The sequence below is a fragment of the Psammomys obesus genome, unplaced genomic scaffold (assembly GCF_907164565.1).
Source record: "Psammomys obesus unplaced genomic scaffold, mPsaObe1.curated_primary_1811, whole genome shotgun sequence".
Taxonomy (NCBI): Eukaryota; Metazoa; Chordata; class Mammalia; order Rodentia; family Muridae; genus Psammomys; species Psammomys obesus.
Genome location: NW_026585504.1, coordinates 47,971,525 through 47,985,836, shown reverse-complemented (window position 1 = coordinate 47,985,836; position 14,312 = coordinate 47,971,525). Strand labels below are relative to the sequence as shown.

Genomic DNA, 14,312 nt, shown 5'->3' with positions numbered 1-14,312 from the left:
GTGTGTGTGTGTGTGTGTGTGTGTGTGTGTGTGTGTGTGTGTGTGTATGAATACATGCATGTGAATGCCCATGCCAGAGGAGGCCAGAGGCCTTGCAGTCCCCGGAGCTGGGTCTTATAGGCAGTTGCAAGCTAACTGTTGTGGGTGCTGGGAACCAAAGTCCAGCCCCCGAGTCCATCTTTTCAAATGCTGTTTAAATTAATGTTAGTTAGTAAACGGTCCTGGCGCTCTTACAATTATTTGAAAGCCGGTCACATTGCCAGATCACTGTGGCAATGTATCTTATTTATCGAGCCAAATTATGGAAAATCAGACATCTACTTCCTACCAGGCATGTACCGAGAATTTTAACGTCTTATTTTAGGTTTTTATTTGTGAAAATAAATCACAGAAGTGTTACTGATTTCAGAAGTCATTTGTTGGTTTGGCACCAGCCCATGCCCTGATGTTGGTTTCACGTTGTAGTCAGTATTGTTTGTTTGTGCCTTTACCAGAGCGTCACGTGCCCATTGCCGTAAAGGTAGGAGACACAGAAAGTGTGAGGCGTTGCTGATTTCGCCTAGGAGGAATGTGAAAGTGAATCAAGCTGACCAGTCAGGATTAGCCTCTGCTCTGAGCACCATGGGTCAACGCAAGGGCCTTGCTCTGTCTCCTCTCGGCCCAGTCCATTTGCTTCATATATTGTCTATAATTACTTTTGTGCTATGAGCACAGTAGAGGCAATGGGCCTAAAAGGTATGAAGTAATTATGTCCCACCGTTGGTATAAAACCTTAACACCAGTGACACCAATCCCTGGTGTAGGAGGAAGAGACTTAGAAGGTCATTTTTGCTTTTGTATTTTTGTTTTGAGGGGGGTAAAAAGTGTATTTACTATTACACTTCTCAGCCTGGCGAAACGAAGCTTACCATTTCACTGTGGCAACTGCACCATTTATTTAATACGTTAACTGTCGGCAAGCATTTCAGTTGTCCTAGGTTTTGAAATAGTAGCTTTTGTAGTGAATAGTGTCATATAGCCCATGTCCAAAATGCTTGGGACCAGACCCCACCGTCCTGATTTTAGAGTAACAAGGAACCTTGGTTTTGGAAGAACACATTTGAGGGCACTACATTTGCCTACAGATGAAAGCTGACGTAGTCGTGAAGGTTGAGAATAGTCAGACAGCAAAACTCAGCTACCTAAGACTGAAGAGGACATACCTTGAAGTCTCAGATTGTGCTTCTGGGTGGAAAAAAAAAAAAAATCAAGCAAAGCTGGCCTTAGCTGGATATTGGACTTGAGTCTCAGTGGCCTGGCATGCAAAAAGCCAGTTCCTGAAGATAATTCTGTAAGCAAGGCAGGAGATACAGGTGGCCAGGCAGACACGGGAGACTGGGTGATGTTCCAGGGACGCCGTCCCGGCTGATCTCCATGTGTTTCCGTGCTTCTTACCTGTTGGTTTTTGTTTTCGACAGTGCAGCTCAACAGGGACACGGTGTGCACGCCCTGCACCCTAGGCTTCTTCTCAGACGTCTTTTCATCCACGGACAAATGCAGGCCCTGGACCAAGTAAGTGACCGCACGGAAGCCCCGGGAGGGAGCTGTTGGCCTTCAGCCAGCCAGCCTGCGCGGCTCTGGGTGGAGGGCGGGCAGAGGGCCTTAGCTTTCTGTCAGGAAAGGGAGTGAGCCCAGCAAGCCCGCTGTCGGAGCCAGCGTGCCGGGGCTTTGTGCCACTTTTTAGGTTCAGAAATATATGATGCTCGTTTCCGGCTTCCTTTCACTTTACCTCACCATATTTAGTTGGGAATTATGATTTCTTTGTCTGTGGGGTGTGGGTGTTCTGCTGTGGGTAGAATGTAAGGACTTTGGATGTGCTAGGCATACCCTCTATGGCTGAGTGATGCCCCCAGCCTGAGTTAAACCATTTGCTATCATTCACCACCCTTACACCCCATCATCGATGTTTCAGTCATCTGGAAATATGCTAACTACATTCAGGAACGCACAGGGAATAAATAACCTCACTACAGCAAAACTAAAAGTAGCCAAGCAGCTCTTTGATCGCTCACCCCTGATGATGCAGCCTTGCCAGGCCTTGGAGGAAGAGGATCCAGGCAGTCCTGATGAAACTTAACAAGCTGTGGGCAGTTGATAATAGCAGAGAACGCCCCCTTTCAGTGGACTAGGGGAAGAGTATGAGGGGAAAAGGGAGGGAGGGTGGAACTGGGGAAGCTGAGGGAGGGGGCTTCAATCGGGATAAACTGTAAAGAAAAAACAAAAATTAAGAAACGTTAGACCACAGCCATTGCCTGCTTTTTCCTCACAGCTGCACTCTCCTTGGAAGAATTGAGGTACACCAAGGGACGAAAACATCAGATGCGGTCTGCAGCTCTTCTCTGACGTCAAGGAAACCACCCAAGGGTAGGATGAGCAGAGCCGGTGGGGTGGCACGTGGGCCCCGGGTGGTCTCCCCAGAATGATGAGCTGTATCTGCAGAGATTCGCTTGTACTTTTCAGCTCGTTCTGCCTCCCGTCATCTTTGTATTCTTTTCGTCAGCATTTTACTTTACTGCTTAAAGGATTTATTCTTCTTTGTTTTACGTGTATGGATGTTGGCTACATTTATGCTTATGGGCTACCTAGGTGAGTTGCTCAAGAAGGCTGGAAGAAGGCATAGGATGCTCTGGCACTGGAGCTGCAGACACTTGTGAGCTGCCATGTGGGTGCTGGGAACCTTAGTCCAGTTCCTCTGGAAGAGCAGCCATTTAACTGCTGAGCCATCTCTCCAGCCTCATCACGTTGTTTTGTTTTTAACAGTATAAACTTTTTAAAAAATGCTCGTTTATTTATTTTATGTATTTGGATGTTTTATCTCTATTTTATGCTGCTGTATAACATGCATGCTTGATATCCGAGGGGGCCAGAGAGGGTGTTGGATCTCCTAGGACAGGAGTAACAGACACTCATGTTAGCTACCATGTAGGTGCTGGGAATTGAACCTGGGTCCTCTGGAAGAGCAGCCGGGGCCCTTAACTGCTGAGCCATCTCTTCATTCAGCTCCACCTCCATTGTTTTAATACGTGTTTAAATTTCTTCCCCTTCTTCTCTTTTTTCTTTCCTTCTTCTCTTCCTCTTCCTTCCTCCTTGTCCTCTTTCTTCTTTCTGCTGTAGGTTTGACCCAGCACCTTCCACATGCTGGGCTTTTCTCTTTTGACACTGAGTTAGGGGTAAGCCATTAAGCATAAATGTCAATGCCCATGCATGCTAGAGGGTGACAGTCATAGTGAGAAGATGTGGATCAAGCCAAAGACAGCAACTTGGTAGATTCTGGCTGTGATCATACTGTTTTTAACAGTATGAACTTAAAAAAAAATTATTTATTTTATGATTTGGGTGTTTTGTCTCTATGTTATGCCTCTGCATAACATACATGCTTGATGCGTTGAACACAGTGAGCTAAGCTGTGGAGCAGGTCCTCTGACATCTGGGAACTCTCTGTAGTTGGGGGGCTCCCCACTTCTGTTTACCTAGACACCCCTGTCTTTGATTCTTGGATTATTTACAGGACTTTATCTTTTAATTTGGTAAAATGAATCATCGTTAATGCCATGTTTCCTCCTGACACAGAAGCGCAGGTCTACCTGCCCAGCCTCATCATTCTGCTCCTCTTCGTCTCCGTGGTATTAGTTGCTGCCGTTGTCTTTGGCGTCTACTACAGGAAGGGAGGGAAAGCGCTGACAGGTACTGTGTCTGAAGAGCGGCATTGAGGAACGGGGGTACTTTCCAGGGATGCTTCTTAGGACTTGAGTAGATTGTCCCTGGCTGTCATGGAATCTATTTTTTAATTTTTTTTCTTCATGGGGCTGGAATGATAGCTCGGTGATTAAGAGCCCTGGCTGCTTTCCCAGAGGTCTCTAGTTCAATTCCCGGCACCCATCTGGTATCCCACAACTGTCTTAACTCCAGTTCCAGAGAATACCTGACGTGCTCACACAGACACATGCAGGAAAAACACCAGTGTACATCAAATAAGTAAATACAAATTGTACTTGTGTGTGTTCATGATGTGTGTGTGGGCGGGTCAAAGGACAACTTTGTGGAGCTGGTTCTCTCCTTCCATCTTAAGTGAGTTACAGGGATCAAAACCAGGTTCAGCAAGTAAAGTATGTTTGCACCATAAGAGAAGCATTGTTTTTGTTTCTGATTATTTGTTTTCTGTTAGCAACAATAATGACCAAAACCGAAGGGCAACCTTGTATCTATTTATATATAAGTGAACAATATCTGGCCTTTCTGAAATTACCCACCTGTAACTGCTGAGAGCCCACATTGTCTCTCTGTACAACATTCCACACACAAAGGCTGTAGTTAATTATTTAATTAATGCTGTAATAAAACCCCTTTGAATGCACCCATCTAAAACATAGGCAAATGCTCAGATAAGTGGCTGGCTTGGGGAAGTTTTGATTGTGATACTATTTTGAAATGTGAATCTCAAATTATGACAATAGACGACTTTATGTTTTTGGAATTTAGAGGCTAATTTTTGAAGTAAAGAAACCAGTGTTACTTCATTTCTTAGGGATATCTACAAAATGTTTGATCGTGTTTTTAAACACCACACCATGCTTGATTTTTCTATGACATTGCTAAAATAAAAAGGCATTAATTAGGTTTTTCTTCGTATAATCATGATTATTTAATTTTTTTATTTATTGTGTGTTAGGGGAGGGGCGTAAGGGGGGGCAGCAAACTCAGGTTCAGGAAGTGAAGCACACCCTGCTGAGCCACATGCTTGCAGTCTTGGCACTCAGAGGGCTGGCACAGGAGATGTTTAAGGCCTACCTGGGGAACACAGGGACAGCCTGTCTTTAAAACCAAAAGTCCAAGGTCTGAGGCTATGCCCAGCGATAGGTAACGTGCTTGCCTAGCATAAGGAAGGCTCTGGATTGATATCCTCAGCACTGGTGATGGGGGTGGGGAGAAGAAAGAGAAAGAAGGGGAAAGAGAACAGAAAAGAGAGTGTGTGTAGTGGGGTTGGGTGGGGGGAAGGGAGGAGAAGAGGAAAGGGAAGGGGAGAGGAAAGAGGGGCTGAAGTCCATGGAAGCCAAGCGTTTATAATCCAGAGGTTCAGACAATGAGTTGTTGGAGGAAGCCTGAGGAAAGTGTTGAGTCTATATTTTGTCCAGTGTGAGATGGCAGGAGCCATTACCAGAGTGTCCTGGAAGGGGATGCTTCTTCACTTCACACCTGTAATTGAGCTGGGAGAGTAAAAGGGCATCCCTTGAGCAATCTGGCCTGCTAGATTATCTGCACTTGTGAACTAGGGTTTAAGTGAGGCAGCTTGTTGAAGTATAGAAAGTGAAGAATAATTCGTGAAGTTACCTAGTGTCAAACACACACACACATACACACACACACACACACACACACACACACACACACACACCACACATACACACACACACACACGTGAACATGGATTTGCATATGCATGCACAGCACACATACATACAAACATACATTCATACATGCTTGCACACGTCATAGATATAGACAAACAACACCATAAGAAGACGCAGCTTCTGACTTCAGTCTTAACAATGAAGAAAACATTGGCTTTTCATAAGGGATGGGGTAAAACTTTACCTCTGTATAATACTGCCCAGGATGCATCGTCTTTGTCCTCCTACCATGGTTCCTCCTACCTTGCTTCCTCAGGGTACAGTAAAATTGCGAAGGGAATGGGAATGTCTGTAGCCTAACAGCACTGTGACAGACCCAGGTGTATCATTGGTACTCAGTGGATTACTGCTGGGTATCCAAGTTTGGTTCATCTTGCTGTGATAGACACCATGACGAAAGTAACTTAGAAGGGAAAGGTGTTTTGTTTTTTTTTTTTTGTTTTTTTTTTTTTTTTTTTTTGCTTTCTGTTTGTCTTTCCATCTTATGCTTTACTGTTCCAAAGTCAGGGCAGGAGCTCAGGGCAGGAGCCTGGAGGAAGAAACTGGAGCAGAGGCCATGGAGCAGTGCTGCTTAACTGGCTTCTTCCCTGTGGCGCACTCAGCTGCCTTTCTTTTAAAAATCTTTTAACATTTATCTTCTGTGTATGGGCATTTGGTCTGCATGTGAGTCTGGGCAGCACAGTGTGCCCACTAACTACAGAAGCCAGAAGAAGGCATTGGATGTTCCAGATGATTGTGAGACCACGCTTAGGTGCTGGGAGTTGAGCCCAGATCATCTGGAAGAGCAGCCAGAGATGGCCCCATCTCTGCAGCGCCTCAGCTACAGGTTTAATACAGCCCTGGACCTCCTGCCCAGTCATGGCACTGCTCACAGTAGGCTAGGCCCTCCCTCTCAATCCACAACCAAGAAAATGCCCCACAGACAGTCCACGGGCCAATCTGATGGCAGCGATTCCTCTGCTCGAGGGTCCCTCTCCCCAGGTCTCTAGCTGTGTCAGGTTCACAACACCTAAGTTGGACGGTGTTTTTCTCTCTACAGATCAGCACATCTGTCTTTGTTAAGAAGTAAGACGCCTTCAAAGGCTTTAAATCAGTTGATTTATTAGTTGATTGGTTTATTCCTACCCCTGTGCTGGGGTTCAAACCCAGGTCTTTGCTTTTGTTAAGCAGGCTATGCCACCAAGCCTAGCTACACCTACGGTGAGGATGGAACACACACACACACACACACACACACACACACACCAGCTCTGGCTGCACTATAATCCAATACTTTCACTCAGGAATGCTAATACCTTGCAGTGGGCCTGTTCATAGAGAACAGTGTACATTGAGAGAAAGCCACATGCACAGAGGCAGAGAATAAGTGATGAGCAGGGGCAGGAAAAAGGACAAGGGGGTGGAGGTCAGAGATCATAGAAGCAGATGTGTAGGATAAGTGTGCTCAGAGATGATACTGCGCTGTGTGAGAAGTTTTGCTAACTAAGTCAACTTCTTGCCACACACACACACACAAAATCACAATTAGACACGATGGATAACCTAACCCGTTTTATTATGGTAACCGCTTTGCCACCCACACTTTTCCTGTAACGTCATGTTGTATAAGTTAAATGCATAAAATAAAATTTACATTAAAAATAAGTAGAAAATTATAACGTAAAGCTCTCGTCTTTGCTTTGTTTTCCCCCCCAGCTAATTTGTGGAACTGGGTCAATGGCGCTTGCAGTAGCCTAAGCGGAAATAAGGTAAAAGTGTCTAATGCCTCCTTTAAGTACTGCCTCCAGCTCTAGAGTGGAGCGCTCTGCTTACAGGCAGTTAAGCCTCCAGTCCCAGCACGGATCCCTGCTGAGTAAGTCAGCACCTGGTGTCCTCATTATACCCCATTCCCACCCTCCTGCTGAGCCTCAGGCTGGAAGCTGAGTGCTCTCTGCTCATGCCTAGGCAAGCATGCCACCCCTGAGCCACATGATAGTCTCTGCTCCAATTCTGTTGTCTCTGTTTCCAGAACTGACCTTGATCACCTAGTACAGACTCCTAGGAGGAACCATTTATGACTTTTCTGTACTCTGTTGTTACTTAATGAATCTTCGACTTTGATATAGTTTCAAATTTTATTGGAGACTGTTAAGACTATTGCAATGAAAGTCCTGATAATGGTGCCCAAATTCATCAGGGGCTTACACTTTGTCTCGTGGGTTTACTCTTCTGGGATCCCCATGGGGTGAATAGAGATGGTGTATTCCTTGGTTTCTAAATATCTAGGTGTACATTATGAACAAACAGTCTTTGTCTAAGAGTAAACTTACCGAAGGAAAAAATCGAAACAAACAAACAAAAAGCATCTGTGCCTGGGGAAATGACTCAGTGCTTAAGAGCGTGCACAGTGCTCCCAGAGGGCCCAAGTTCAGTCCTTACTGCGTCAGGCAGCTCACAGCCACAGGGGGTGACAATGTGTAACTGCAACTCAAGGGCATCCTATGCCCTCTCCTGGCCTCCTCCGGTAATACCATAAACACACACACACACACACACACCCTAAAAATAAGGATAATTTTTTTTTTAAAAGAAAGCAATGAATGCTCATGTTCTGCTCACTTTCTCCTTTAAAGTAAGTAAATACACAAATGAATACATACATTCACTCAGCGGCGGCACTGTTATGTAGCTCAGTTGAAAGAGTGCCTGTCACCAAGCAGGCACAAAACCCTGAGTTCCACCCCAGCATTGAATAAACTGGGCGTGGTGGCACTTGCCTTTAATCCACACACCTGGGAGGTAGAGGCAGGAGGACCAGAAGTTCTGTCATCCTGTACTTCATAATAAGGCAGCCTCAGCGACGTAAGACCCTGTCTCAAAACTCCAAGGCAAAACAACCAAAACTTAACAGAGACTTGACTATTTTCCAACCCACATTTGATGTTAAGATGCTAATTATTCTAGTTTGTCTTTTGTATCTGTTCTCAAGTATGAAATATATCAATTGCAGACATTCGACTGGTTTCTATAACTGGGCTCCAGTATGGATTTGTTGTCATCTTTTCCTGAATTACACCCGACTCCTTTCATTCTGAATAGGCTTGCTCATTGCCCGAATTATAGGATGCACAGAACTGATCTATGCCACAGGCAAAGCTATGGCCTGCAATTCAGGGCTTGGTTGCATGTCATTGTTGCTGTTATAGACATGTCATGTTCAGCTCTTACTTGGGCTAGCTTGTACAGGTGTGCAGATGCTATTCCCTGTGGTATAGCTGGTTGTGCCCCTTTCTAGACTTCTCCTGCATTCTCTAATTTTAAGCAGCATAAATAAAGCCGTAGAGTATGGGGCACCTGTACTTGCCAGGGTGGAAACAGTTTGTAGCAACACTTTTTCCAGCAGTGCTTAGGCGAACATGTTGTGCTGACTCTGCATATTAAGGTCTTTTGCTTTCTGAACTCACATCCCCAGGGGTCCTCGGGAGACCGCTGCACTGGTCCCCACTCAGCAACGTCCAGTCAGCAGGAAGTGTGTGAAGGTATCTTACTAATGACGCTGGAGGAGAAGACGGTTCCAGAAGACATGTGCTATCTAGAAGATGGTGCTGCTGGAGTCTGTGGGCCCGGGTGTGCAGCAGCAGGGACCTGTGTGGAAGGTGGAGGTGACGGGATGTTCACGCTGGTCAGTGAGGTTGAGACGCAGGGGGACCTCTCAAGGAAGATTCCCACAGAGGATGAGTACACAGACAGGCCCTCACAGCCTGCTGCTGCTTCACTGTTCCTGATCCAGCCTGGAAGCAAGTCCACACCCCCTTTCCAGGAGCCCTTGGAAGTGGGGGAGAATGACAGTTTAAGCCAGTGTTTCACAGGGACCGAGAGCACAGTGGATTCTGAAGGCTGTTACTTCACTGAGCCTCCATGCAGGACTGATTGTACGCCTGTGTCCCCCGAAAAATACTTGAAAAAAGAAATTGAGGGTGACAGTTACCTGCCCTGGGTGGCCAGCTCCAACTCAACGGATGGCTACACGGGCAGTGGGAACATTCCGGGGGAGGACCATGAACCCCCTACGGGGTCCCTGAAATGTGGACCATTACCCCAGTGTGCCTACAGCATGGGCCTTCCCAGTGAAGCAGCAGCCAGCATGGCAGAGGCGGGAGAGCAGCCTCAGGACAAGGCTGACAGGCTTCCAAGCTCGGAGAGGGGAGCCTCGGGGTCTGGGAGTTCCCCCGGTAACCAGCCACCTGCATCTGGTGAGTAACTTCCCTAGGCCCCTGCTTTTGAGCAGAAAGGCCCGTCTTGGGTAAAGGGTTGAGAAGCATGTTTCACATGAGAAACACACAGCCCAACTCCTTTCTTTGCCGAGAGTCTTTATACACAGTCTTTAGAGCCCAGGCTGGCTCTAAACTCACTATGCATGGTTAGGACGACTTTGAACTCTTTTTCCTTCTAACTCCATCTTTCCTTTACTGTCCTTATGGGTGTAGGACATCACACCTGGCTTACTGGGGCTTCGTGAATGTTGGTCAAACATTCTACCAACTGAGCATATTTCTAGCCTTTAGCTAAGCATCTTTACAAGGCTGTGCATTGCACTGTGGGCTGTATTGGCTGCTATTGTGACATCCTCCACTGGCAAGACTGCCCCTGCTCTCAGGTATGCCTGAGCCCTCTGCCTTCAGGCTTCTCCTGGTTGGGTTTGTGGTTGGTCCTTCAACCACAAAACCAAACCTCAAAAGGCTAAGTCAACAGTTATTTTAGGAGTGGCTGTATCATAGCATTCCCTAACATTAGGAAGTTGAGGCGGTAAAAGAAACTTGTGCTTCGAAATCTCGGGAAAAACAAACTGTTTAATTATCTTTAATTATTTATTTGAGTAGCAAGTTAATGATGCAGTAAAAGTGTCCTCTGTTATTGTATGAGAAAAGCCTTTTATAACTACCACATTTAATATATTTATAAAACCCAGATGATAATTTACAACTTAGCATCATTATAGAGATTTATTGCTGCAACATTGCTTGATCACAAACAACCCACCAATGATAATATTATGACTTTATCTTTGGCCTGAGGGTAGAACACCATCTGTTAAAAAGTTATGTAGTTACAGAGGACTTCAAAGCTGAGAGTGAGAGTGTCCTTGGACTTTGGGTATCATTAGCCTGGTCAGAGGTAGGCAGTTCACTGAGGATCTTTTGGAAGCCCTAAACATTCTCCAGAAGAAAACAAAAAAACATGCAACAACAAATAAGAGATGGATATGTACCAGTTCAAAGGCTCCTCAGATTCCCCCAGCTCTCGGAAGGAAAAAAGGAAGGAAGGAAGGAAGGAAGGAAGGAAGGAAGGAAGGAAGGAAGGAAGGAAGGAAGGAAGGAAGGAAGCCCCTTTTGGAGCAGCCCTTGCAAAAGTTGCCTTTCCTTCCTGGCTCTTCATTGGAACTGCAAGTGGTGCAGTTTATAATACAGCGGTGGCAGATTGAAGCCTAAAGCACAAAGGCTGTTTTTGGCACAAGGTAATATTGATTCCTGGCTTGACTGCTAGAACAGTGTGTTTTCTTGTCTCCCAGGCACTGTGGTCCATTGTAAACACACAAACATTCTAGGTGCTGAAAGGACTGATGTTATTTTTCCCTTCAAGACCCTAGAACTTAAAACAAACAAATAAACAAAAGTGTGCATGAGAGAAAGCGGGGAAGGGCGAGACAGAGAATCATGAAACCAAAGCCATGCTTTGTTCTTTTATCAGAGCAAAAATAGCAGCCTGGTGTATCTGTCGTTAGCTTTACCCCTTAAACGCTGAACAGCTAGGCAGAAAAGAAAGGAATAGATTGTGTGTCATCAGCAGACAGTGTTAATTTGCAAGAAATTGGCACTGCGTTTTCCGTGTCTGATGTTTAACCATGCAGAACATCAGAAGAGGGCCAGCCAGCTCAGCAGCCGAGAGCAGGCCAAATTAATTCTTGCCTGAGGAGAGGCAGCAGCCAGATTGATTTTTAAGGCCATTCCATTCTCTCCATAATTACTTCTGTATGAACAGTTCTTATGGTAAAAATAATGTATTCTTAGCTTTTCAAACAATGTCATCATAACTCAGACTCTAAAATGTGAGTGAAAGAGGGTGATGCTTGGGGAAAGAGAGGGACCCCATCCTATCCTCCTGCAAGGCAGTGTGCCCTTGGGGCTAAAGGAGGTGGCCTCTCTGTCTGGGATTTTGAGTTTATGCCAGTGTATTATTTTGTTTACTTAAACTGAGAGCCAAATCAATCGGTTTCCGGGAAAAGGAAGTAACTGAGGACCTCTGGAGGGAAGACTATCATGCCACCACCTTTTTCTTTTTTTTAACTACACTATATCTAGTGTGGGTGTTCATGTGTGCGTGTGCATACACATGCCCCATGGCTCCTGTGTAGAAGCCAGCTTTTGGCAATCTGTTCTGTCCTTCCACCATGTGAGTCTGGGGGATCAACCTCTGGCTGCCAGGCTTGGCAATATGTACCTTTACCTGGTGAGCCATAACTGCAGCGTATGCTACCGGCTTTTTATAGAGAGCATGAATAGCTGATCAAACAGCTCCACAAGTAGAGACAATTTTAAAAATACCTACTTTTTAAAATAGGTTGTTAAGTCCATTCTAGTGCTGTTCTAACTCTTAACGAAGAGTAAGAATTGCCACGAGAGACCTATGAAGGGGAAAGCATGCTTTGGGTTGTGTTAAACAACCGAGCGTCAGTTCTTATGTGATGCTTAATTCTGAGCTCATGATGGTTACCTTGGTTACAAGCCCTCTACCTTAACTACTATTACATTTCTGTGAAGAGAAACCAAGACCAACACAACTGATAATTTAATTGGAGGCTTGCTTACAATTTTAGAGTTTCATGATCATGGTGGGTATCATGGTGACAGGCAGACAGCCATGGCCCCGGAGCAGTAGCTGAGAGCTTACATCCTGGTCTACATGCAGGAGGCAGAGAGAGAGAGAGAGAGAGAGAGAGAGAGAGAGAGAGAGAGAGAGACTGGACCTGACATCAGCTTTTGTTACCTCAAAGCCTACTCCTAATAACATACCTCCTCAAACAAGGCCACACCTTCTCCAACAAGGCTTCATCTCCTAATTCTTCCCAATAGACCATCAAATGGGAACCAACATTCAAATAGATGAGCTTATTGGGACCGTTATTATTCCAACCGCAACCACAACATTCTACCCCCTGGCCCCCATAGACTTGTAGCCATAACATAATAAAAAGTGCATTCAGTCCAGCTTCAAAGTCCCCGTAGTTTATCACGGTCACACCTGTTTAAAAGTCCAAGGACCCAAGAAGATTTCTCAACTGTAACCCCTGTAAAAGCAGAGACGGGTCACATGCTTCTGACACAGAGTGTCACAGAATATGCAACACCATTCCAAAAGGGAGGAAAATAGTCAACGTGAGGAGATACTGATCCAAAGCAAGACTGAAACCCAGCAGGGCAAAGTCCAGATCCTGTAGCTTCATGTCTGATGGCAAAGAGCTTGATAGTGGTTCTCCCATTCCTCTTAGCTTTGTAGGCTGCAAAACTTCTCTCCTTGGGCTGGCTCAACACCCTGGATGCATCTTTCCTTGGTAGATGTCCCATGGGTCTGGTATGTCCAACATCTTGGGTTCTCCAGCATAATCAGGCTTCACAGTTTCACACAGTGACCTCTTTGGACCCCACGCAGGGACTCCCTTTTCACGTGGAAGGCTCCACAAGCCCTTTATGCCTGCACTCTTTAAGTCCAGAACTGCATGGCCGCCTCTGGAAGCTAGTCCTTCTATTCACATTGACTTTCCTTTGTTGTACTCTTTAGGAACCGATAACTCCTTAGGCTTGTTCTTTTCACAGATTTCTGGATTAGCTGAGTTGGGTCTTGCCCTGAGGGCACCTCTTCATTTATTCCGCTTAGCAGTAGGCCTTTGTTTTAAACTTCTCATCTCCTTGAGCACAAGGCTTGGTCTCAACATTACACTTCCTGGTGTTCTTTTTCTCCTCAAACTGTGTATTTTGTATTTCTTTTTTGCCTTGCTTGCTCTTTTTCATTATAGATCTGCATAAGAGTGATCATTAATAAGCACACGACATGGTCAGTACTAGGCTTTCTTGCAATCCTGTGTGATGACATTAGTCTAAAAGTCTTCCTTTTGCCTCCAGCAGATTTTTAGGCCAAGTGCATAGAGCAGCCACATTCTTTACCACAATATTATAAGAGCAGTCTGTACCCCAGCCACTAATATTGTTATCCGCTGAAACCTCCTGAGGTGGATCTCCACAGTCCACATTGCTCTTCCAAGTTCCTACTAGGTTGCCTGTTAAACCCCACTGACAGCATCCAATCACTTTTCTAGTACAAAGTCCCAACGTCTTTCCAGTCCTCCAAGTAGCCTAGTCAGGCCTGTCACAGTAACACTCCAGGCCTTGTTTCCAGCTTTGTTCTTAGTCACTGTTCTGTTGCTGTGAAGAGACACCATCACCATGACCAAAGGAATTTGTTTAAGGAAGCATTTAATTGGGATTTGCTGTAGTTTCAAAGGGTTAGCCCATGATCATCATGGTGAGAAGTGTGGTGGCAAGCTGGCACAAGACAAAAGTTAAGAGGCTTTGTGAGCAGGAGGCAGAAAGAGAGCAAGAGAGGGACTGGGCCTGATGTGGGCTTTTGAAACCCAGTGGCCCTCCTCCTTCAACAAAGCCACACCTCCTAGTCCTTCCTAAATAGTTCACTGAGAACCAAGCATTCAAGCCTATGAGCCTACGGGGCATTCTCATCCAGACCACCACACCCTCTTACCAGGAATTAGGAGATTTTTCACTGTCCTACTAGAGAGTTGTTATCCTAGAGGAATGAAATAACAGCTGCTGTGTT

At 45.5% G+C, this 14,312-nt stretch overlaps 1 protein-coding gene across 1 annotated transcript in view; it reads left to right on the top strand.

Moving 5' to 3' along the window:
• The window catches only part of Tnfrsf11a (TNF receptor superfamily member 11a), a 61,904-nt gene that overhangs the window by 35,827 nt on the left and 11,765 nt on the right, over positions 1-14,312 (top strand). Inside the window, exons 5-9 of the mRNA XM_055603085.1 lie at positions 1,458-1,551; positions 2,309-2,403; positions 3,610-3,723; positions 7,143-7,195; positions 8,899-9,679. Coding sequence (XP_055459060.1) covers positions 1,458-1,551; positions 2,309-2,403; positions 3,610-3,723; positions 7,143-7,195; positions 8,899-9,679 — 1,137 coding nt within the window. The remainder of the gene's footprint in view (positions 1-1,457; positions 1,552-2,308; positions 2,404-3,609; positions 3,724-7,142; positions 7,196-8,898; positions 9,680-14,312) is intronic.